Source organism: Chiroxiphia lanceolata, chromosome 6 (assembly GCF_009829145.1).
Source record: "Chiroxiphia lanceolata isolate bChiLan1 chromosome 6, bChiLan1.pri, whole genome shotgun sequence".
NCBI lineage: Eukaryota > Metazoa > Chordata > Aves > Passeriformes > Pipridae > Chiroxiphia > Chiroxiphia lanceolata.
The window spans coordinates 6,949,332-6,975,585 of record NC_045642.1 but is presented as its reverse complement, the minus strand read 5'-3'; the positions used below and the strand labels follow the sequence as shown (position 1 = coordinate 6,975,585).

At 39.5% G+C, this 26,254-nt stretch overlaps 1 protein-coding gene across 1 annotated transcript; it reads left to right on the top strand.

The window, feature by feature from the left end:
- The first annotated feature begins 20,809 nt into the window (after window positions 1-20,809).
- KCNA4 (potassium voltage-gated channel subfamily A member 4) lies at window positions 20,810-25,905 on the top strand. Its single transcript, XM_032691821.1, has 2 exons — window positions 20,810-21,365; window positions 22,184-25,905. The coding sequence occupies exon 2, from the start codon at window positions 22,993-22,995 to the stop codon at window positions 24,973-24,975; it is 1,983 nt and encodes a 660-aa protein (XP_032547712.1). The 5' UTR covers window positions 20,810-21,365; window positions 22,184-22,992; the 3' UTR covers window positions 24,976-25,905.
- Window positions 25,906-26,254: the final 349 nt, after the last annotated feature.

Below are 26,254 nucleotides of genomic sequence, written 5' to 3'. Positions count from 1 at the left end.
TCATCTCTTTGCATGATAAACGATTCTCCAAAGAAAATAGTTCCATCGATTTCCAAGAAATTAATTCTCATTAGCCAAAAAAAGGTTTGTTTTGGTTGGTTTGTTTTTGTTTTTTTTTTTTTTTTGGTTAGACAGAGAAGTCTGCATTTGCAAAATCACCTTTCCAGAGTGCTAGCAACTTTTTAGAAATTACTTTTGTGCACGGTTAGGGCCCATTCTTAGATAAACCCTTTGAATTTTGTTTTTATGCACAAACCATAAATCATAACCAAGACTCCTGTTTAACTCTCTGTGGTTATAGTGGTAATATGTATGAGTTTAAAGTTCTATTACAGAATGCATTTGTATCCTTCTGACAATGATGAAAATTCCCTAGATGATTTTCTTTTAATGGCTATACTATTAATCTTTATAAACTATGGTAACCTCTGTTAGATGCCTTATTCTGAAACACACAAGAATTCTAAAGAACAAACCTAATTACTTGACCATATAAGATTAAAATATTTCATTTAAAACCAATGCCATCATCTTTCCATTACTTCTGATTGTCATTTTTTAGTGATAAATCAATATTTGATGCTAGAAGATTTGAAACCAAGTCCTGCTCTTCAGAGACGCGTGCCCAATGCCAAAGTGGAAACATTAGACATATTTAATAATACTTTTTGGTTTACCACAAAAACAATATGAGAGGAAGGGTAGAGAAAGCTTTCATTAATGAACCCCTGAGCTGAATTTATTATGCTGTTACTCAGCGTTGCTTTTCGATTGCTGCATGTTCCACATAGCATTGAATAATTCGGGTATGAGAAACAGTACTGCAGAACTGAGGGGGAAGGAGAAAACGAGGCATATCTCAAAAAAAAAAAAAAAATCCACCATGTTACATAATTTCAAAGGTTCCTATAAGCAACCAGAGAGTTAATCACAAATTTCGCCAGTTCTATAGCTATTGAGCCAAATTATAGTAACTATGAGGGAAGTAGCAGGATTTTTAAGCTAAGGAAAATCTTAGCTTTGTAAATTTAAATATTTTGTCTGTCACAGCATCTGTATTGGTGAAAAGGAATTTTAAGTCAGCTAAATGATTAAAGCTGGTACTGAGCAAGACCTGTAAGTACTTTGGAATTCCAAGTCCACACCGCTGCTATTCAGCACAAATGGAATTTGAAAATGCTTGCAGGTTTGCATTTGCAACATCTGATTCAGAGCCTATGAAATAAATTATCAGGGCTATAAGCTACAAGTTCAGCACTTGCTACTTCTTTTTTATGTTTAGTTCAGGAGCAATCTGAGAATAAATCAGATGAGTATGGAATGTTTTGTTATGTGGTTGGAGTTCAAACAGGAAGTAGCCTGAGTATAAATGGTTGAATAAACAGACACCTCAAAAATCTTTGTAAAATATTTGGTTTTATTAAAGGGTTTTTAATTTAAAGTTATTGTTACTGAAATCCATGGAGGTTTGACCAATGCAAAAGGCTTCATTGACAGAACCTAGCTTGAAAATAGATCACCCCATACACAGCCTGAAGAATCCAGTGCATTTTGAGAAAAGATTAAGAATGGTATAATTTTTAGATTCTATCAGTTGCTTACATATCATATACTTCTAAGATAGGTAGTCCTTTATCTTTAAAATTACTTTTTTTTCCGTTACAGCTTCAGTTTTCTCTTAGGTTGTCCTTCACATTAAATGGAAATATAGGACAAAATTAGTATTACCTTACATAAGAAATTATCCTTATATAGGCAGTAGTGGAGTTTGAGCTATTTAGGCCTTGTGCTGACATTGATTCTTGAGGTAAATTTCATAACATACAAGTCATCTTCTAACTCTGATTAGTTCACAGGTGCCTAAGTATAGGAGAAATCATTTCTATTGTAACTTATTTATGTGAATAAATGCAAATACCTGCAATTATGCACCCCCGTGATGTTGAAACTCAATTTTCTTGAAGATTCGTGCCAGTAAAACTTAACTGCATGAATCTCTGTAGAGAGAAAAGCCAAGAAGAATTTGTGCATGTCTCCCCAGAAAACTTCAGTGGATATCACAGTGAATATACTTGATCCTTTGTTAGTAGCATTTCCTTATAACTTGGCTTGTTTGTTTGTTTGTTTGTTTGTTTTAAAACACTCAGCCACTGTGACAGAAAAAAAGGAAACTGTGGCTCTACATTAATGTGATATATATATTTACATTCTGAGCACCTATCAAAATATAACCCCCTCCCAAAAAAGTAGTTTTCTGACAGGCGGAGTTTAAAGGATTAAGGTGTGGTCAAACAGAGGTAGCATAAGAGGGACATCTTTGATTTATTCATTACTTTGAAATGCAACAATACAAGCAAAGTAAGCAAGCAATTTTTAAGTAATAGGTAAACAATTTTTATTTTAAAAGAAGATTAAATGCTGGTTTTTATCAAGGATTTGTCCCTGCTACCTACCTCTCTGCTGAATTTTTTAATCTTTTTTACATTGGCTTTGCTGTGTAAACTAATCAGTCTTCAGTTCATCTCAGGAGACAGAGTCAAAAAGCTTGAATTCTGTGCCCATTTTGGATGTGTTGAGCACTAATCTAATTAGTTTTTTGCTTCTGCTTGCTGAGTTTATGCCTTATCAGTGTTATGACCCCTGTATAAATATCTTGACATATTTACCAGTTTGTTTGCCCGTTTTTACTGGCTAGTTCTCAGATAGTTCTGTCTCTAAGTGAGAATTCAAATGGAATGTTTCAGTTAATCCTTTGGAAAAAGCCTTGTTGCACTGCAGCTCACTTTGTCGCTTGTTTTCAGGTAGATTGAAGTGGTCACACATTTTCCTGGGTCTGCTGTGCTGACATCTTTGCCTTTACAGGGTCCTTTCTTCAGCTTCCTGCAGGCATCATTACTTTCCTGTTTCTGAGGATGATGAAGACCCTGGATGTTATAGAAAGCTTCTCAAGTTTGTGTCACAAACCTTCTGGAAAAAAAGGACTAGAGCTCAACAGTGAGCTGCAGCTGTAAACAGAAATAAATGCTTTCTGCAACATTTGACTTTGTGCTAAACTTGCTAATGTGATGTAGAAGTCAGATTTTATCTTTATTGATTTGCTGAGGACACATTAATGATCTAACCTTGAAAATAACCTAAATTGGTATTCCACTCACAGGAAAAAAATAAGTATACTTTGAATTACAATCTAAACCTCTATCTTGCACATTTGCTCCCATTTGTGTCTTGTAATGATGCATGCTCTATTACAAAAACATATTGTCTAACACTGGTGAAGGAGTAATTAATCTATAGCTAGAAAACACAGCAAAATTGACTTGTGAACACGAGGTAAATTGCATTCCTTTCATGATATGTATATGGAAGTGAATTCAGCATCACTGTAACAATAACATGTAATGAAGTCAACCCTTTTACAAAACAACATTACTTAGAATTCAGTATTAGAAATACAGATTTATGTAACTCCATTCAATGTGTCAGCTTTAACAAATGTTATACACATCCACAGGTTTCCAATTTAATCTGTAATATATGATATATGGCTTTTCTGCGGTGGCTACAAGCCCAGTTCTTTTGTCATAAAAGGTTTGTTGTTGCCTTTTGTAACATCCTAGAAGGGTGTTACATAAACTGATGAAACCAAATAGCATTTAATATGCTTTATTTAAATTTACTATTCTCAGGCTAATAGGAAAATCTGATAATGACTGGGCAGCTTGTATCCTCTAATGTTTCAAATTAATTGTTGTCTTACTGTTGTCTGGTACGTCCTTTTTCTCTTCCAGCTCTGCTCCATCCACATGGCGTTGTTTTTGCAATTATATTACCCTTGTGAGCCCTTTCTGGCATTATCCATCATTTTTCATTTCACTTTCAGTGCCTGATAGTCAAAGTAGGTTTTGAGGTGCTTGTGTCACATAAAATGTTTTATTTTGTTATCGTTTTTATTGCATGGAAACTCCTGATTTGTATAAAGCTCACGTGTCCTGTCATCTCGATCCATGCATATTGCAGTGGGCCTGGAGGGGGATCAGGTCAGACATTGGTATTAGTCTAGAAAAAAATTTGTCATAAAAACCAGTCCTCTGTGAGATTTACAGTGTCTAGTGGGCTATATGGAAACTGCCTGGACTATCACGAGATGGCAGGAAGAGAATGAAAATGTACATATGGGAGAGAGAGAGAGATGTCTTATTGGAAAAGGTAACATTTTCCCATAGCAAGAACCTTCACAAAGTGTTTTTGTCTAAATGGAAACATTTCTTTCTCAAAGAACAATTTAGTATATTTTTTGCTCTCTTAGGACCCATATCTTGAATGTTAGGGGATATGTGAACATATTTTCCCCATTCATGTGAGGATAAAGTTCCCTCTGAATCCGAAATTTTCACTCATTCTGAATGCAGTGAAGGTTCACATTCCTGCTAAAGCTACCCTGTGAGTTTTGGTCTCAGGCTGTTTTACAGCTATTGATGGATGGGCAGGTCTCTTGTTATCCTCCCATTCAAGGTCTGATTCTGTGTTGCACTGGCAGAAATCGAGGCTAGTGATGCCTCATCCTTGCACTCATGCGCTGTGCACTCACGCCTCTGTGACACGTATATTTGCACACTCATTGGTTTCTCTGAGATTTGGCTTCTGAACAAGAATTGTAAGCCTTTTTTTGATGTTATACAAGACAATGCATGGTTTTGGATTACTGCTCTTGGGTTGTGCAGTATTAGGCATTGATGATGGTAAGCATAGTGGTAGCTTTTTGGCAATGTGGCAGCTCAAGATCAAGACAAAAAGAAGGAGGAATCAAACGAAAAAATGGTGGCACTTAACCAACTAATCAGTGGTAGAAACACATTTATGTCATGATAAGCTGCTTCTCTTCCTCTGTGTTTTGTTTGAACTCCTACATGAGTATGTGCTTTGAAAGTGATTCAGAAAGTATGGAAGGTGAAACTCATGCCCAGAATATTGCAGATTCCCAATAAACTCCAGCCTGTACTGCAACAGGCACAGCTGTTGGAGAAGTGGAATTATCTCTGCCACTGCAGGCCTGTGCTTGCCCTCTTCTGAAAAAACTATTAGTGTTACTACAAGAAATACACAGATAGTAAGCACTTGGATTTTTTTAATGCAATTTTTGAGCTGTATCATTAAAAGAGACTCTTATTTTTCTTTTTCTTCTAAAAATGAAAATACACATGGATGGATGACTTTGTTGGTAGGGAGGGTGTTCTGAAAACTCAGGATACTTAATCCCCACAGGAATTCTGGCTGTTGGGTTTGGGTTTTGAATAAGAGATTTTATAACTGCTGAATGCAATGCAAAGAGGAAAGTTGGCTAAAATTTAGGTTTGAGCCTGACAAATAATTTGCTACTTGAATCATAAATGATAAACTGTATTCCTGCAACCTGCAAGTAATGCAAAACTAATTACTGAACAAGGTTAAGAGAGCAATGAAGTGGTTAATTACATACCATCTGCTTACCTGCCATATCTGATTTGTGTGGTACACATGAAGGAGTGGGATTCAGACCACCTCCAAGTCTCATTTCACACAGGGAGAGAGAAAATATGGCTCCTTACATGTTTTTAATATAGATTCCGTTCTTCCATTACTGTCTGTAAGCAACTGATTACAAGACCAGAGAAAGTAATGTTGAAAGGCAGACAGATCTTCTTCAAAGTTGAATAAATGTTTGAATAGTGCAATGGTCTGAGGAAATCACTGCAGTCTGCTCACTCTACCTCAGGTGGTTTCTTCATGTTTTTTGTCTTTGAAAAAAAACCCCCAACAGGCTATTGTCCTTTAAATAGTTTGTACTACGTTGGATTATCCCATATGGGGCACATCTCAGATACACAACGATGGCTTGATCTACAGCCTTTGAAAGACAGCAGCCAAAGGCTGAATTTTTAATTTTAATTAAGCTGTAAATGCCTTCACAGATCAGTTTGCTCTTTATTTCACAGAAACTTCTCAGTGCATTCGGATGTTGGTAGCTTATTTTTGCAAGGTTAGAAGCTAAGGAGAACTGTTAATCTCATTTTGCTCTGTGTCCTCACAGTCATAAATTATGACTGGGTTGGAGTCCAAGTCCTGTTCGTGTTCCTGTTGTACTTTACATTTTATGCTCCCTGTCACCAGTGACTGAAGCAGGTGAATGGCCCCATGGTTGGGGTACTGCCATACTGTGTGAAAGGTGAACATTCTGATTAAGACATAGGTCTGTGTTGTTACAACTTCCTGTAGGACTACAGAAAGCCACTTAACTTCTCTGTAAGTGAATTTCCTCACAGTAAGATGAGGTTCAGTAGAACATCCTAACCTCAGAGGAACATTGTAAAGACAAATATTTTCATATTTTTGAGGTTACAATATATTACAGCAGCAGATGCCATGTGAATAACTAAAAGAGTCACCCTATCAATGCTGTACCACGAAAGTTTTTTATGCCAACAGTTCTTGTGTTCAAAGTAATGACCTTTTAATTCTCAATGGGAAACTATTAAACTTCATTATCTCGAGTCTCCTGTTGCATGTGCTTGCCTGGTGAACATCCTGTGAGAGGCAATGAATAGTTTTGTATTTTGTGACCAAACTACACGCCCACTTACACACAAAGTTTTCATGTGTGCCCTCACATGTGCCCTCAGTTCAGCTGCAAGGAGTGGCTTTATCAAGCAAATTGAGGAAGAAAGTAGGTAAAGGAAGAACAGGGGTATATACATCACAAAGCTGAAAGCCTACAGCTAATACAGTTTCACTAAGGTCCTAATTCAAACTTCCAGGCAAATCAACTAAAATGAGCAGGTATGAGTATGACACATGGCTGCATTTTGAAAACTGAGCTCTTAAGAAATATATATTAATAGGAAGTCTTTATGGTGAAAAGCTACTTCGATAAGGAAAAATGCTTCTAGCAAGAGGCATTCCATTTTTAAAAATTATATTCTTCTAAATTTTGTGGATTTGTATGGTTTTTTGCATTATAGCACAGTATTCTAGATAATCAGAAAAACAGTGAAAGAGGATTTCTGTAATAATTATTTCACAGAATAGTTTTTTTTTTTAAAACTGCTTTTTTTTAGTCTGAGTCTTCTGTTTGTGATCTGCTAAAAGTCCTTCAAATGATGGTGGGAGTTTCTGTGATGCAAAGACTTCAGAAATGGAACTTGATTCTTTCACAAGGTTTGTAAAATCAGAATGAGAGTCTGAATAAAAATAATATTCCCTTGTCCTTATGTCACTACATAAGGAAGGTACAATCTGTCTTTTGAACCTGTTTCTGTCTGTAGTATGCTGCCTAAGTTCTGATCTTTTAAAGGCTAAAATAAATAGGAATTTTGGAAAATCTGCTATTAATATTGTTGGAACAATTATCCTTGGATGTGTTGGTTAGATGTAGCCCCAGCTAAGACAAAATGGTGCCTTATGATAGTGCTTCTGTTGATTATAATTGTATTGCCAATTTGCTGCCAGGTTGTACTAAGTGCATCACTAAAAAACAGATTTCTGTTAATTTACTGTTGTGCTTGGCTCAGGCTCAAAATTTCTGATTATTTCCTTTTTTTTTCTCCAGTCGTACTTGGCCCAGACATTTCTCATTTCGTGCATACGGAATTGTCCATGGTGATTTTCCCTCTCCCAGCTGAATTTCTGAATACAGAGGTAACTGTTTCATTCCATTATCTTTGGAATCACTGCTTTCTCTCCTTTTTTTGCTGGTTCATGCTCCACAGTCAATCTGTATTTTCATTCCTTGTGTCATGACCGCAGTCAGAATTGCTTTCTGTGGCATCCTCATCCATGATTTTTTTTTTTAATATTCACCACATAATTTTTCTGCTTCTCTCACTCTGTTTCTCTACATTGGTAAATGCTAAAGGGTCATGTGATATTTCCTTCAAGACTTTCCGTAATACTTCATCTTGTTCTTCTAAAATGGTCCAAAAAATGCCCTCCCAGCAAAACCTTTTTTGGTCCTCTTCAGATTGTATCTCAACACATATGTGTTTTTATGGCCTCTATCTGTGAATTATATAGCCTCATAAATAGAATGTGAACTGGAAGAGGATAACATAGCCCCAAGCTAGAAAAGGAAAACAAAACACCAAAACAATGAAGTATCATTGTGGATAGGGGCTGAAATAGAAAAACATCAACTCCAGTGTACAAAAGACTGTTTGTACATTAAAATTTGCAGGGACAATTAACGTATTTTATTAAGTCAGGGAATGCTTGAAAAACCAGACAGAGACACAAATAAATTCTTTCACAGGCATATATTTTTTTAAACTTCCAATTTTCTTCTACATATGATTCAATTATTTTATCTGGTACTGCCTCAGTATTATAAATCTTGCCTTACTGAGATTCTTAGAGCACCACACAAATGCCGTAGCAGACAACAACGCAACAGAATATTGTTGGCATGTGAGAAATCTCTAATATTTGGAATTGTAAATCTATTTCAGCTAAGAGATGTGAAGAGAATTAAGTCCTGGGTTAAAGAAAGAGGTGCTAGACTATATGCACTTGGTGGGTTGAACTGGGGAGGAATATCTGTGTATTTTGTATATTTTGTCGACAAAGTTGGCAACAGGAAAAGGGCTCCATGTATGTAAACTTGCAAGTTAATGTAGAACAAAAGCCAAAACTACTGTGCCCTACAAGTTCTGCCTCTGTATCAGATGCAATGTGGGTCCCACAAATAGTGTGTGGGTTTATGGTTGTCTCTTTCTGTTGAGGGCAGAACAAGGAGGTGGGAGCTGGTTTCTTCCATGAATGAACTGTGCTGTGAAGCTAAGGCTGTTTATTTTTAAGTGAGTCAGCATGTCAAACATACTAAAACATGTCTGTCAAAAGTGCTATCTTTGAGCAACTTAACTTTGTAGCTAAGGAAGACAAATCTGTGAGTCCTTTGGGAAATGAAGCCCCGGGAATGTCACTCAAAGTGACGCCAAACATTAGTCACAGAGGACAAACTCACAATGCTGAATGCAAGAGCAAAACAAAATATTTCCTTAATTCAGGAATTATGCTGATACTTACTATGAATACTTGGAGGGATTCCTCTTTTTAGGTGCCTTTCAGGCAAGCAATCTGCTGTTTCTCTTGGAAGTACTCACCTTTCCATGCAGGAGTGACTTCCACTGCTCCAATCAAAGTTCATGATAAAGCAACTCTAGTGCAGCTTAATGTGCCTCACTTAAAGTGTATCCATTTTTTAACTTCATGAAAATAATATCCATTCTGTAAACAAACAACATGCAGTTATCATTCCTTGTAGTCCTATTCACTGACAGCCTTAAGACACATCCACTTACAAATCCAGTGTGCATGTGGGACCTTATAGTGCATTCACAGTCTCTCTTATTCTCGAGATTTTTGCAGTTATGATTCCACTTCTTATTCTCCATTAAGAGGTTTCAAAGGCAGCTGGCATTGTCACTAGTACTCTCACTTGCCATGTAAGCAACTTACATTGTATTTTAAAATATGACCCATGTAAGAGGAGAAATCTAGAGTTTCTGTTTGCACATGCTGGTTTCTGTTGCTGATTCTGTTACTTTGCCATGCTGGTTTCAAAGAACTATAATACATTTTCTTGGGAAAAGTTTTGAAGCTTTGGCATATTTTCCCTGTGGCATTTGTTTGTCTGTACAGCTGTATTTTTCTTCCTCATGATTTGCTGTCCTGTGCAGTAAATGTATTTTGCAAATACAAGAGATCTCAAGAGTATCCTTTGGGTAAGGATGAACTTTATCAGATAAAGGTTTCAACTGCCTTCATCTGCTTTGTTAGTATGGAGATTGCTGTTTGTAGTAACTTTTCACTGAGGTCCATTGGAATGTCAAAGGTGTGTGAAACATCTCTCTATGACTTTTTCTGTGTAAGTTAACTATAAACACTTTATAAAAAATGAAAATTGATTTGGTGTTACTCTTTCCTTGGATGTTGTGCTTGACTATTGTAGCACAGCCCTGATTATTGTACCACTTAGAGGGTAATAACATCTTTGACTTTAATAAACCAGTTAAATGTTACCTGTGCTTGTCGTTACTTGTCAAGACATTGCAGAAATAATACATCAAAGGGGATGTAGGAGTCAAACTGGAGATTTCCAGCGTCTCCTATGTATCAAAGAAACCATTAGTATAATTCTGGTTATGGGTAATATGAAATTGAGATTTACCATTAGAAGCAGGCTGACCTACAGGGAGGAAGACTTGCTTGTAACCAAGGAATAATTTGAGGATGACAGGTAAGAGTGAAAACAGTCCAACGTTACATGATTTATATCCTTAGGGGATTACATTTTACCAGAGGGACAAAAAGAGAGCTTAATTATGGAAAACAAGCAAACAGTTTATTTAGAAAAGAAAAAAAAATGTACTTACTAAAAGAACTGTATAATTATGCAAAACAGGAGCCACTTTCACTACTTGCAAGAGGAAAAACTCACCACGTGTATTAAGGTAAAATTTCTCCCCAGGACTTCCTGCTACATGTTCTTAGAAGAACTGGGCACTTGTGTTTGCATTCAGCACCTTATTTGGAAGATGTGGTTTCTAGATCCTGCCTTTTGGGCTGTGCTTGGCATTGTTTTACCCTGAGATTCACAGATGTTATTTCTACAGACCTTTCAGTGAGTAGATTCCAACCTGGGAAGTACTTCTCATTTCTGCCCGAATAGGAAGGGCATTTTGATAACATAAAGATTGAGAATTATTTTGTGTCTTTTACTGTTGTTTTTTTTTTTTTTTGTGTGATATATTTGTATGATATATTACATTTTCCGTATTTTTGTTTCTTTATGTGTCCATGGAAAAATACAGGAAAGAGGATACTAAAGATCCAAAGAGAAGTTCCTTGAAAATGAGGAAAGTTGCTGAAAATTAGAAAAAATGTCTTTCTAAAAGAAGTGACGAAGTTCATAGTTTAATAACAAGACTTAATAAGTATTAGTTTCTTAGCAAAAGCTGGAGAAGACAGAAGATTGCAGCTGAATGACATATTTTGATGCTAAATGTAAAATAGAAAGTAGGGATCGTCATGTTGTCTTCATGAATTTTAAATGCAAAGTCATGATTTTTTTTTAAGGATTACCATTTTTCTCATCATTATCAAAACATAGCAAGGTGAAATCAGAGGCAGAACTCTGGGTTTCACATGAGACAAGCAATCCTGCTGGAACACAACCTCACCAAAGGCCATTTTGTATATTGTGGCCCAGTGGAAACAGCTGCTTGGGGTATCAGCAAATAGCACAGCTATGGAAATGCACGGTAAGAATGATCTAAGTTAAATGGAATTGCATAAAGGAAATTACAGACAAATTCCCATTACGTGAGAGGGTACAGTGAAAGATATTAAGACATGTTAAGAGTTAGTTACAGCACAGTTCAGCAAGGAGCATCAGGATGTGGTTTGTGGTCCACAAAAGGCAATGGAACTAATATCTTGTTTTCAGTAAGATGCATGTTTGTTTACCTTGTGGAACCATTGTGTAGAAAATGCTGAAATGTCACAAACAAAATGTGTAAATCTCAGTAGAATGCATTAAGGGGTGGCATAAATATCTTTTAAAGGTTAGCTTTCTTGTCATCTGTAAACAAAATCCAGCCTTTTATGTGTATAATAGGTCTTTAGTCTGTCGGCATCTTGATTGCCATAGTCAGAATATAATCACTACTCTGAACTTTGCAATTATCTGCTTTGTTCATTTGGGTATTTTAAGAAGGAAAGCTGATATGAAAACCAATTATGAGTTCCCTTGATAATGGACATTTTTATACCAGAATTTTTTTTTACTCCTTTGACAGAGTGCATTGTTACTATAAAGAAAGTGCCAGAACTGCATAAAAACCTCTGATCTGTAAGACATTTTCTCAAATATAAAATGACATACATTTAGAACTCCCACTCTGCTGAACCAAGACTTTATAAATTACTCCATAAAACTGGTAGTTGCTCATTTATCTCTCTTCCTAGCTAAAGATAAGTAATGGACTCTTACATATGCAAGCAATGCAATAAGTTCTTTTCTTTATTTGTGGATAAAACAGGAAATTTGTTTTGAATGTATACAGAGAAAGCTATCAGGATCCATTCACTTTCCCATCATTAAAACGCTAATTCCTACCTTTAGATATTCCAGATATATACTGGGCTACTTTAGCCACCTTTAGATTGATTTCTCAGTTAAACCTTGGCTTTTCCTTTGCCACTGCCAACAAGAAAAATATGCAAATTAAGAATTTGTTTCACAGAAAGAATTTGTGGTGTTGTTTTGTTTTTAAGTCACAGTTGGAATTCTTGCCATATACATAAAAGAAAGCAAAGATAATTTAGGACAGGATGTATTCTTCTGACTTCCATTTTTCCTTTCACGGATGATTCACATAACATGATCTGTTGTTTAATAACTCTGTGGATGAACAAAGGAAACCCTCAGATTACTGAGAGTTACGTGGATATGCCCCTGCAGATGTGTGTCCATAAATCTGCACATCCATGGGTACCAGAAATGTATCAATTCCACTTTGTAGAACAGAGTGGGGACATGGTAGACATTTCTTGAAATATTTAAACATTTTGTATGTTAATCATTTTATACCAACAAGGTCTGAGTCTAGAATTCAGCTCCAGGTGTAATGTACACACGTTTATGTCATTCAGATGCCTTTGCTTAGACTGCATTGTTTAATGTAAACCAACCCACTCTGTCAGAACAACCATTGTAGGCCATTATTAACACCTTCAATTTGAAAATTCTTGGCAGTGGTTTTGATAAATGCTCGCATTGATAAATAATGTATACCTGTATGTTCGAATTGAAATTATGAAGAGCCCCTGAAGATCAAGCTGAGCTTTGTGTTAGTGAGATTCACTTGGCTCCCTTCTAACCTGGAAAAGAAATTTTGCTTAAAATGGATCTTGAACTTTTTGAAGTGGGTGAATTTGGGCAAATTTTGAGCTCACGATCTTAATGAACCCCAAGAAAGGCAACTTATTCGGTAGTAAAGTAGCTTCAGTTGGTTGACCTAGTTTCAGTACTATCAGCAGTGGCAGCATTTGTGAATGCAGTAAGTCCTAAGGAAGTTTTATAAGCATTATTCACCCTAGGGTACATGAAAGAGCCACAGAACTTTCCTACCAGGTTACTACAGAGACATAATAGTGCCCAGAAATGTAACTTGATGCTTTTTGTGCTGCTTGACTATGGCTAAAGACAGAACCTTGGTGTCTAGAGGACCCTCATCAGAACTAGACTCATTATTAAATATTCATTCTCTGTTTTAGAGAAAGTGTCTAGAGAAGCTCAGCATTCTTTATTTTTCTTCAGGAAAGAGAGAAATGGGAGATGTTACTTTCTAAAATTTCCCCAGAATCTCTGAAGGTGACTTCAGGTGTGCATGGCAGAGAGGATGACAAACCTGTCCCAGTGAAAGGTACACTGGATTTTGTGCATTAGTGCTCTTGGCTTTTGCCTTATTAAAGTTCCCAATGAACTTTCCTGAACATGAGTTAGCCTCGTAAAGGTCATTTTAATCAGAAGGGAGTCTATTCCTGTAGATACTATTTATTTCTTCATTTCTTTTACAACTATAATGATCTAAAATTGTTTTACCTAAGAGTTCACGTTCAACAGATTAGAAGGACAATGGCATAACAACACAGCCAATAGACCATGAGTTTGGTTGGGTCTTTTTCTTGTTGTTGTTGTTTAGGGAGTAGTTTCACTCTAAGTTATTATTTTGACTTGTGGATGGAAAAAGTGCTGTGTTGTTACACTGATGGCTGTGTGCAATATTCAGTGATTAATCCATTTCATGGTGTGTTGAGATGGTGGCGCAGAGAAGGAGGGGGAGAGTGAGTGTTCACAGCACAGTGCAGAGGATGCTTTCACAACTGACACACCAACAATCCCTTGTGTGAAGCACTTCTGTGTTCATAAGAAGAGTGTTAAGTGCTGAGAGTCGGGTAAGAGCCTTTTGGTCAGCACAGGGAGATTTAGAGTTCATCTTGAGCTCATCAGAAACCTCACCAAATTCTTCAGCATTAGGCTTTTTTAGTTAATGGGTTCAGAGAGTTATGTTGACAAAAATGAAAGTCCATTGCAACTCAATTCCTGTTGGATTCAGATGGGAGTTTGATGTCTGACAGTTTTAGGTACCATTTATATAGAGATCCACATGGGGGGAACATGATGAGCTGTTCCTAAATAAATTATACACGTAGCAATGTATCCTACAGAGCAAGTTATCTGCTGGCTACTAAAGGTTCCAGTTCCAACCAATTAGCTACACAAGCCTAGTCTTGAACAATTCATTGAAGCTTTTGACTTCAATAGAGGAAAGAAATTAATCCATGTTAGCCTGAAAAGATCTGAAGTACCTGCCCCATTAGATCCACTTAACTTTCTGAATTTAGCAACACACTTCAGCAAGATTTTCAACCTCAGGCTTCTGTGCCAAGATTAACACTTGTGTTGTAATTTCCACATTCCAATTTCTGACACGAAGTTTTGACACAGGTATAATGCCCAATTTTTAAAAGAGCTAAGTTTAATTACGTTTTCAGGATCTCATATGAATGATAATTATATTAATGAACAACAAACGTTTTGGCTTTTGGTCTCTATACGAAAAATCCTCTCCCTGTTTGTGTTCAACAATAATTAAGCAATGCCCAGAGGCATGTAATAACAGACTGAGAGTTCCCACACTTCTAGATATGAGGAAATTTGCAATTATTATTTGAGTAAACTGCAGATGAGAACCACAAGATTTCTCTAAATTCAGGGTTTGATAAGGAGGTTTTACTGACAGGGTAGAATTGAACTAATTTTAACTAGGGTTTTCTCAGGAGTTATTCTGTTCCCAGTATACAAAAGAACATCATCTTGCTACAGATTATTTCTGATTTGTATATGTAAATTATTTATTTGGATGAGGTGCAACTTTTGGGACCTCTGTGTTGGGATTTACTAATATCTTACAGCATTACCTGCCTTGATGCACAAACAGAGAAAGGATGCTTCTGACTGCAGATCCTTCCTCCACCTGCTTGAGACACCTCTGTGTGAACATGAGGAGAAACACTGGGAGGGCAGCCTGTGATTTCCAGAACACTATTTCCTGTTTCCTCTGAAGAAAAGACAGCAGGCTACATGCTTCATTCAACAGGTTAGGTCTGACATACACAATTTATTAGTTTCTTGTGTTGATTGCACCTTAGCTCTGCCAAGTGTTACTGTAAATGATCCTTAATGTCCTGAAAGGCAGGTCTTCTTCAAAAGGGCTATTTCCAAAGTGTTTTTAGTAACTCCCTGTATACAGTAGGATTAAAGAAATTTTATATTGCCTTTGTGCTACCTTTTTTGCTTCCTAACTAGTCCCTGGACCCCAGACCAATCCCAATATTTTGCACTTCTGTTCTGGAAAGGTTTTTCCTCAGTAAATGTCATATTGACAACAACAGCAAAACTATATGTTTACCTCACACCAAAATAAAGGCTATCATAAGATTCTTTCTACTCTACTTGCTAGTTAAAAATTGGCCACAAAAATATTTATTTGATAATCTTAATTCATTTTTCTCCAACTTTGTATAGTAATAACTGTTGCAATCTGCCAAAGTTGGTTACACTTTTTCCATATTAACTTTGTGCTTAATACACCTCTGAGATCATACAACAATATCTACAAAATAAAGAGGTTTAATAAACTTTTATGAGTATATAATTTATTTGGGAACAGTTTGTTTTGTAATCTTTTCCATGTGGATCAGTACACATGGCACTTAAAACTTCTAGGCATCTAGCTCCCATGTGAATCTCTCCTTGAAGCTGTTAGAATAAGATTGAATAGATTCTCAATTTGTCAACATAGTTCTCCTTATTAAAATTTCTTATATTTTCTCTGATATGCAAGGCTATCAAGATTGGCTAAATCCAACCCCCCCCCATTCTTCCAGGATCTGTGTTCACATGCGTTGGAAAAAAGTGGGATCAGATTTTTATCTCTTATCTGAATAGTCTGACATAGTTCTGCTGCACGTCGTGAACTCAGACCTAAGAGATTCAGTCTCCTCTTAAAACATGGAGCAATTTTCTGCATGCTTATTATGGCAGGAGGGAAATGATCCTGTAGTGCAATAGCAGCATGAAAGTATTCCCTCACACACACACCTCCCAACGACTAAAGAAAATGCCTGCGCTCCTTTCTCTGCTGACCTACTTAACGGGAAGGTTATGAAGCCTGATTGCTGTTTCTCTCTTCACCACTCTCATCTGGTGTCTATCCTGCCTGTTTTGTATTCATCACTAGGGTGACAAGAGCTGATTTTGACCCAAAGATTTATCTGGAAGCTATTTGCCATCAAATTATGAACCAAGACAATTGCCTGTGAAACGTGTACCTCCTGCAGTTATAGGCCAGAATCTTTAGTAGGAATTGTTCTAGTCCAGTAAATTTATGTTTCTAATCTAGTTTGTGTGTAATAATAAGTGTAAGTGGAGCCTTCTAGTAAGATTTGGAGCACTACAGGTGCAATGGTGTATCCTTATTTTTGTTTGATCCTGCAATTCCTTCATGCATGTCTTCCATTCACACTCATTTCATAAATAGGGATCATAAAAACATATTTGCTAAAAATTTAGCAATATCTATCCACTAGAAGTTCATAGAAATACCTTTGTGTACCTAAAATATATAAATGTGAGCTATGTTTGGTGCCATACTTGAACCTCTAAATTTCCTTTCTTTCATGCTTCTTCATGTAACAGTTTGCTACTGCATATTCCTGGAGCATGAGATACTTGAACTTCTAGCTAACGACTCTTCATGATTTTACACTAATAGTTTTGAGCTCTTGCCCTATAGGTGTTCCTTTCCAGCTGTTCTCAAGTGATGGTTAACTCAATAATGCAAAGGGACATTAATTATTAGTCTACTACCTGATTCTGCTCCAGAATATTCCTTATAAAATCCCAGGGAGAAGTAAGCCTAACATGCCCTCACAATGTTATCTGGGCAAAAATATGTGCAAGCCAGAATTTAGCACCTGATGTTTTCAGGTTTTATCATTATTACATTTTCTATTAGCATAGTTTGAAAATTGCATGTTCAGAATAACCAAAGGATGTCAGGCATTAAGAGTGATGTGGCTGTGGATATCTTGGAAATCTGAGGTGGGACCCAGAAAACAAGTAGGGTATCTCCATTGTCATGCAGTTCCTTACTTAGAAGTTTTCTCTCCTTACTACTCTTTTCTCTTTTTTTCCTATTGTAGGTTTTAAGAATAGACCTGATGTGAGTACTTGTCTGCCCAGAATGAATTGATAAATATTCTAGTCCAAAAATAGAACACACATGGTATTTTTATCCTATTTTCTGAGGAGATCCATACTCTGCTGCAAGAAATTGTTCTCCAAGTAAAAATATCATCAGTGTTTTTACTGCTATTTACCCTAAACTCCATGCTAAATGGCAGTGGTTTTGCAAACTCTCAGAAGAAAATATGAAAGGCCTGCTGCTCTCTGGAGCATCAGCTTCCTTGGATTAGCCTGTTAAAGTACAAGCAATGAACAGATGTGCTATTCATATAGGTTGTGTATAAGAACTGACTGAGATAGGCTTGTTTTATTCTGTTAAGTATCTCGTTAGGTACTGCCAGTCATAATCAAGAGTACTCGAGTCAGATTCTTTGACAGGGGTGTCTTACAGAGCCATGTTAGTAAAATCTGAATAAATTGTGAACTTCCTAAAGTGATATAACCACTGGGAGAGAAAACTTAGTTGTGGAGGCAAGAATTCACTGCTACTTTGGTACCTAAGGGTCTCCAGCACAGTGAGCAACTGAGAAGAGGGGGAAATGCATGTTCTGAATTATGTTTCAGCACATCTGAAATGATATAGTGACCATAGTCTTTTCACTTGATTATCCTGAGTTCCCACTGCTGCAACATTTTTCTTGTTTTGAAGGGAGTCCCTGATCTTATGGGAAGTTGGCTGTGTTGCCATGAGAGGCTAATAAAAATAATAGTGAAGCAAGCACAGGAAGGAGCAGAAGAGCAAAAAGAGAAGACTAAAAGGGAAAGAGAATAATTCATGGCCTAGAAGTGCAGTAAGTACTGAGCTATAGTGTAGTCTTATTTGCTGCACAGAAGTCTTGATTACAGTAGGAAGATTAGTGCTGGACTGGGGCCAGACCCTGCCAGTGTGAACTGCAGCAGTTGGGGGATAGCATAAATTAATATTGGGCATAGCAACACAAATTAAGCTTTTTAAATCTCATGTTCCATTTTCATGAAAATGTGTTAAATTGTTGTGTATTTTTTCTGGCACTGTATACATAGATAAGCAATAATGCATATTTCTTGTCTGCATCCTGTAAAACAGGACAAATCTGTGTGATAACACACATTAGAGATCCTTTACTATACTACAATATTCTTAATACAGTACTATTGAAGATAATGACATGTAGGTATTCTCTCTTTGTTCTACCAATAATAGTATCCCTTATGAATATGAAGGAACAGAGGAAATGTAAGAGCTTTTAAATAAAAATTGCTCTTTGAATACTATGAAAATACAGAGCTGAATGAAATGAGTCACTGTATTCATCTGTAAATACCTAAAGCTTGTTTTTTGCTTTTAAATCAGTTAAAAATTGGATCAAGTGAGACCTCTGAGCTAGATTGAATTGCATGTAGTTACGTGATCCCTATCACATTAGAATGGATTTAAAAAGGCACAAAAAAGCTGTTCTGCTTCTCCCATTATCAGCTGTGGGTCTATTATGTGTACATCACATTTTATTTATCTTTTATCTATCTTTAGCTCAAGAACATGCTTTAGCTATTAAAAAATAATAATAATGCTTATAAAGGAATACCAAAATGTTTCTACTTGTCTTTGTACTTAAATATCCACTGAATTTTTCAGTTTAACAGCCCCATGAAATAATGACAAGGAAATGCATCTGAAATTTTGAAAGAGAGGTAAAAACTAGATAAGTCATTATTTTCTGTCCCAAGTCCTTGAAACATCTCAAAAACGAAATAAAAAGCTGCTCAAGTCCTACTGATAAAAAGTAATACAGGACTTGCTAAAGAATGAAGTGGCTGAACTCTGGAAAATGCCCCTAGAATTAAACTTTACTGAAGTAGGAGTAAATCCAGGTGTTCCTAATAGTTCAGGAAGTGTACCTATGACAATTCTTCTATTTTTATGGCATCATACGTGTCCTTGAGACTAAGTGATGATACAGGTTTGATCCATGCCTTTGGTATGCTCCTGTGCCAGGTGCAGAAGGGTCTGGGTTTTGGTACTGGAAATTAATCTGTAGAATGTCTTTAAACTGCCTCCAGGAGCATCAAAATTTTGGACTGGCTTTGTGATGACAGAAGACATTGTATTTTAATGGCATTTGAAATGACATTAGGGGTTTCTCTCTCTTTCACTTTACATTGACTGTGGAACCCGAAGAATTGTGATGGTGGAAAAACTGGTTCACCACAACTGCCATTTATACATTTCACAGTACTTTTGGCAAGATCAGTATGAACTGATTTGATGCCTGACATTCTGTGTGTTTATTTGGTTGATCCTTCATCTCTCCTATAGTCATAGGTCATCTGCTGAAAGGAATGAGGTTAAGGGTACGAGCAGTAACTGATGTATATAGGCAGCAGAGACAGAGAAGTAATGTGGATAATGTGGGTTGTGCTGGAGGGATCTGAAGGGAAATAGTCACCAGGCTGTCTTGGTTTCTCTGTGGAGGAGGACCAAGGCAATGAAACAAATGCCTAACACACTTGCTGCGCGCGTTGAATTTGTCTCCGGTTGCAAATACCTTGAGGCAAAGTGTTCTGGTGTGAATGCTACTTTTTATTTCTTCTCAATGTAGTCTTTTCTTTCTCCGCGAGGAGAAGCAGGAGTGCCTATACTTAATTTGTACTGAGATGGTAGAATTCCAGCTGTGGTGTCAAATACTGCCAAGTTGCATTTTCACGGTGATCCCTTACAGAGTGTGGAATCCGTCACAGCTTCGATTTTCTTGGTGCAGAAGGAATGGTTTGTACACTGCTTGTGTTATAGCAGGCAGAGAGAGCAGAGATTTGAGGCGTTAACTCTGCCAAATACAGAACGGTACCCTCTAGCCATGAACTAGGACCTACTTTCTGTTCAGGTACAGAATTGGGAGCAAAGTTAATTTGGCTTCGTTTGCGAGACGGCTGCAGCGGCCTGGGTGTGCTGGGTAGGAGCGGAGGGAACGCTTGCTTGCACTGCTGGGGGGCGAGCGGGGCAGCGGGGTGGAGGTGGGGGCAGCTTTTTTCCCTTTTCTGGGAAATTTGGTGCGGGCTTGGCTTCGGCATTCTCCGAGCCGCCCCGACAATGAGTTTGGCTTCCTTACGACAGAGCAGAGGCCAGGGCTGGCAGCGTCGCTCCGGGCGTAGAGTTTTGTTCGGCATGCCGGGCATCACCCCTGCGGGGCCGTCGCTGCCGGTGACTGCCGCGTTCGCGGGGCGGGGGCCGGGCCGTGTGCGGGGCCGGGGCGCAGTGCGGGCGGCGGCCGCCAGGGGCCGGCGGCGGGCCGGGAACGGCGGCAACCGCGGGAAGAGCGGGAGCGGCGGCGGCGGGCGGCGGCTCGGGAGCAACAGGGCCGGCTCCGGGAGCGCCGTGCGGCGCGGGGCCGGGGCCGGGCCGGGCCGGCCGAGCTCCCTCAGCGGGCGGCGGGAGCGGCGCGTCCGCCGGGCGGGTCCGCGGTGCGGCTGCGGCGGGCGCGGGTCCCGCGTCGCCTCAAAACCCGCACAACAAGTGGATGTCGCGGGCGGGAGCGGGCTGAGCCGCTGCCCCTGGACGTGTTTCGGGGGAGGGGGGAGAGACGGCACGGAGCGACCCCGCGTCCCCCCGCCGCAGGGACCCGGCTCGGTGCGCGGATTATCCGGCGCTGATTCACAAATCTGCTGCGAGAGCCGGGCGCGGGGAAGGCTGGTGATCGCGCCTGCCCGTTCATCCCGCCTCACACACGCGCACACACACACACACACACACACACAGACACGCCGCCTTCGATTCCCTCTGGGAACGAGACCCTCGCTTGTTGCCTTTCCGCCGATGCCTGGGCGAGCAGCGGGGCTGTGGCTCTGCGCGCTGCCTCTGCCCCGCTCGCTCCCGCCGCCCGCGCTGCGCCCGGGAAGGAGGGACGGGAATCACTCGCCAACCTGTGGTGCGCACTGACCACAGACACCTGCGAATGTGGATCAGCCGGCACAGCCCCCTCGGGACCGCTGCCACCGCGCCCGTGCACCGCCAGGAACAGCGTTGCTATTTCTCTGCCTAGGACCAGTAAGTATAAGAGCGGCTTTAAGACCCTTTTCTGCATGGCACATAGGTACGATTTTAAAAATAGCGTCATTTAATAGTTCGTGTTCACCTTCTGTCATGTATTAATAGATGTGGCTATAAACGAGGTTTCTGTTTCAAAGGGGGCGTGGGGGGTTGTGTATTTTTGTGTGTGTGCTTGCATGTAGATGTTGCTTCAGTGCACCTGCAGTTGTTTTCTTGACATATCATATCACGGTATTTTCACTTGGGTGAGCATTGTACGTGCCTGTTTCCAAATTAAATCCAGCGAGACGTTCATTGTGATTGAAACACAATTCTGCTGTAGATTAAAATGTAGCATTCCCGCATCTGATGTGTTTCTTACAAATATAACAAAAGCTCTTTGTGTTAGATACATTTATTCTTTAACATTTCATGTAGATATATGTAGGTGTATCTATTACATATGTGCCCAAAGACCTGAATGCCCTGTGTGTTGCAGTATTTTTATTGGTGTTTATATGTGTTGGTGTTTCAGAAGCATGCATATGTTTGTGTATGGATGCAAGTGCTTATATGGGTGGGGATTTTGTATCTGTCTCTATATATATGTGACATACCCACCCACATCCTTACCCACAGAGTCGTTCAAAATCTCTGTGCATGTGATGTGGGTGTGTGTGTAATGTAGAAGTGTGAATAGTGTGGGCAGGAGAAGATTTGAATGCCTGGTAATAGATGACACAGTTTCATTTGATCGGTGTGACCTTTTAGGAAAACAATCCAATCTTTTCCCTTTTTGTTTTGTTTATTTTTGTGTGTTTGTGCATGTGCCTCAGGTTAAGTGCTTCTTCTGCATGACCATAACCAAAGGGTGACCCATCCACTCCCTTATGTCCTATGGGGACCTCAGAGCCAGTTTCTCAGTCTTCATCTCCTCCTCCTCCTCCACCTCCTCCTCCTCCTCTTACCACTGCTGCTGATGCCCTGGGTGCTGCTCCCAGGTTTGAGACATTGTTGACAGGCTGAAGAAAGGATTTGCAAAGACCTCCTCACTGTGTAAATGAAGTGATGGCTGGAATTAACTTCAACTCCCCAAGTGATGATATTAAACAGTAAGTTTGCTAGGCCAAAGTGTTACCGGGAACAAATAATGAGGAAAGAGACTATTTGCATTTGGTTGCAATGATGAACTAAAACCATCTGTGGAGAACAGGTACCATTTGATTCGCACTTTTTTTTTCCCCTGACAAATGCAGCCTTTATAGCCTGTGAGGTAGACATGATTATGATCAGATCTGTGATAGCTGCAGGAGATAAATGAAAATAAAGGGGCTTGGTGGATGAAATAACAAGGTCTCAGCTGTTCCCTGGTTCAATTTGAGGATCCCGTCTTTTCTTATTAGCAAAACAGGAGTTTGTGTCAAACATTCCAGAGAACGAGAAAATGCAGACCTGTGCTTTTCCAAAACATAGATTCAGTGTTACAGCCACGCTGCCATGCTCCACATCCCGGGGACTGTCCTCCAAATGCAAATGGCTTTGAACTTTCTAGTGAAAGTTAAGGTTACGCTGTAAATAGAACAAAGCCTTGTCGCAGTAAGTGATTTAAAAAAAAAAAATAAAAAAAAAATAAAGCAGTTGCAAGATGGAGGTGGCGATGGTGAGTGCAGATAGCTCGGGGTGCAACACCCACATGCCCTATGGATACGCGGCCCAAGCCCGGGCACGGGAGAGGGAGCGGCTGGCACAGTCCCGGGCCGCCGCCGCCGCGGCCGTAGCAGCAGCGACGGCAGCAGTTGAAGGTGGGGCGGCAGGCGGGGGAGGACCTTATCACCACTACCACCAGGAGCAGAGCCGAGGGGCGTCCTCCTCTCACGGCGGGAGCGCGTCACGCAGCGGCCTGCCCCACCGCCAGGGCGGGAAGAGGAGGAAGAAAGGGAAAAAGAGGAGCCACCACTTGGGGAGTAGGGAGTGCGGGGCCTCCTTTCCCTGCTCTGAGCTGCTGCCGCTCAGTGGTTCTGAGGAGAGGATACTGAAGGACTTGAGTGAGGAGGAAGAGGAGGATGAAGACGAGGACGAAGACGATGAGGAAGAAGGAAAGCTCTACTACAGTGATGACTATGGGGAGGATGAGTTTTCCTACTCAGACCAGCCACCCGATGATGGTGGAGGCCCTGGGGGTTACAGCTCTGTCCGCTACAGTGAGTACGAGTGTTGTGAGCGTGTGGTGATCAACGTGTCAGGACTGCGCTTTGAGACCCAGCTGAAGACGTTAGCTCAGTTCCCAGAGACGTTGCTGGGCGATCCGGCAAAGCGAGGGAGATACTTTGATCCTCTCAGGAATGAGTACTTCTTTGATAGGAACCGACCCAGCTTTGATGCCATCCTGTACTACTACCAGAGCGGTGGTCGGCTGAAGAGGCCAGTCAATGTACCCTTTGACATCTTCTCCGAGGAGGTGAAGTTCTACCAACTTGGGGAGGAGGCCATGCTCAAGTTCAGGGAGGATGAAGGGTTTGTCAAAGAGGAAGAGGACAAAGTTCTGCCGGAGAATGAGTTTAAGAGGCAGGTCTGGCTGCTGTTTGAGTACCCGGAGAGCTCCACTCCAGCCAGAGGCATTGCCATTGTCTCTGTCTTAGTCATCTTGATCTCCATCGTCATCTTTTGTCTGGAGACTTTACCAGAGTTCAGAGATGACAAGGAATTCGTCATGTCCCTGAGCTTAGGGAAGGGGCTTTCCAATGAGTCACTCCACCTGAACGCTGGGGAGCACACCATCTTCAATGACCCTTTTTTCATTGTAGAGACAGTGTGCATCATTTGGTTCTCCTTTGAGTTTACAGTGCGCTGCTTTGCATGTCCGAGCAAAGCACACTTCTTCAAGAACGTCATGAACATCATAGACATTGTCTCCATCTTGCCTTACTTCATTACTCTGGGCACTGACCTGGCGCAGGAGCAGGGCAGTCAACAGGCCATGTCCTTTGCCATCCTGAGGATCATCCGTCTGGTCAGGGTGTTTCGCATCTTCAAGCTCTCCAGGCACTCCAAGGGTTTGCAGATCCTGGGTCACACGCTCAGGGCCAGCATGAGGGAACTTGGCCTCCTCATCTTTTTTCTTTTTATCGGAGTCATTTTGTTTTCCAGTGCTGTTTACTTCGCGGAAGCTGATGAGCCTGCCACCCATTTTCAAAGCATCCCAGATGCCTTTTGGTGGGCCGTAGTGACCATGACTACGGTTGGTTATGGGGACATGAAACCCATAACTGTGGGTGGGAAAATAGTCGGGTCCCTGTGTGCCATTGCGGGAGTGTTAACCATTGCTTTACCAGTGCCAGTGATTGTCTCCAATTTTAACTATTTCTACCATAGAGAAACTGAGAATGAGGAACAAACACAGATGATGCAAAATGCAGTCAGTTGCCCTTACCTCCCAACAAATTTACTGAAGAAATTTAGAAGCGCATCTTCTTCATCCACAGAGGATAAATCAGAGTATTTGGAGATGGAAGAAGGAGTTAAAGAATCTCTCTGTGTAAAGGAGAACAAAAGTCAGGACACGGGGAATAGCAGTGAGTCAGAGAAGAAAAACTGTGTAAATTCAAATTCCGTGGAAACTGATGTGTAATTTTGAACGTTTCCAAATACATTTATGCATTAAAGAGCGCAGTGAAAATAATGAAATATGCAAACAAGAGTCTGCAGCATACAGTAGTATGCCATTTAATGGTTAAATACAAATAAAAAGCATTGCTAAACATGTATTACATATCAAGGAAGTGGTATGACTTGAGGTGAGGGTTGCTAGATCTGATACATTCTCAGACTTTATATTTTTATTAGAATGCAAGTGTTTTGCACATGAGGCTGAAAAATTTATTAAAACCAAGTCAGTTTTAAAGTGGGTGCATGAACTGTCGACATCACTAATAACAGCTCTGTGGTAAAAGTTGGCATTCAGAGGTATTTACTATGTAAGAAACAATGAAGTTTGGTAGTCATTTATCTATTTATCAGTGCTTTAATAGCAGCTACCATAAATCATTGGATACCATAGTCATTGTTTTTCAAATGGTAAATTTATTGTAAAAAGATATTCTACAGAAGATAGATCTAAATTTTTTTTTCCTGAAATCTATAATGCTTGTTTTTAACTGGAAATTTACTTTGAAAAGGCTGTTGACCCTCCAGAAATTGTTTATTTTTATAACTCTCTTTGGAGGCATTGCAGCATTTGTTGTCTAATAATGAAAGAAATGAAGTAAGAGAATCATTTAACCTGGTCTGACTGCAAAGGCAAAATGACTGGAATGCTTTTTTGCACTACTTTATATGCTGGAGATATATTGAAAGAGACTTCATACTGTGAATGTTTACTAATGTAATAGTTCAATGACAATCATTGGAAGAGTGAATTCTGCATCATATTTTATTGTTTCTTTTTTCTTTGTGATGCTGATGGCAAAATAGCTAACATTACATGAATTCCATACTCTTTTTGATTATGAATATCTGTGATCTGGAAAAGGATTGTGAAGTAAAATTTTATAATCAAAAATATTTGAAATCGGTGTTTTCTACTGATACCCTCAAGAAGTACCAACCTAATTTATATCTTTTTCCTGCTTAATTTAACACTGAGTCTATGATTAGTACATGCACTTTGTCAGTATTGAAGAAATTCAGTGTATGGGAGGAGAAGGTAGAAGTAATAAGATATTCAGTTGTTACAGTACTGACAATTGGGAATTGCTGACTTTTAATGTGCTATTATTGGTGCTGCTTGATTACAGCTTTCACCCATGTATATTTGAAGCAACATTTAAGATCTGAAATAGGCATTTCTGGGCTTCAAAATGAACACGTTGGGTCCCATGGAGTCCTTGTGAGAACATTCCATGGTTTCT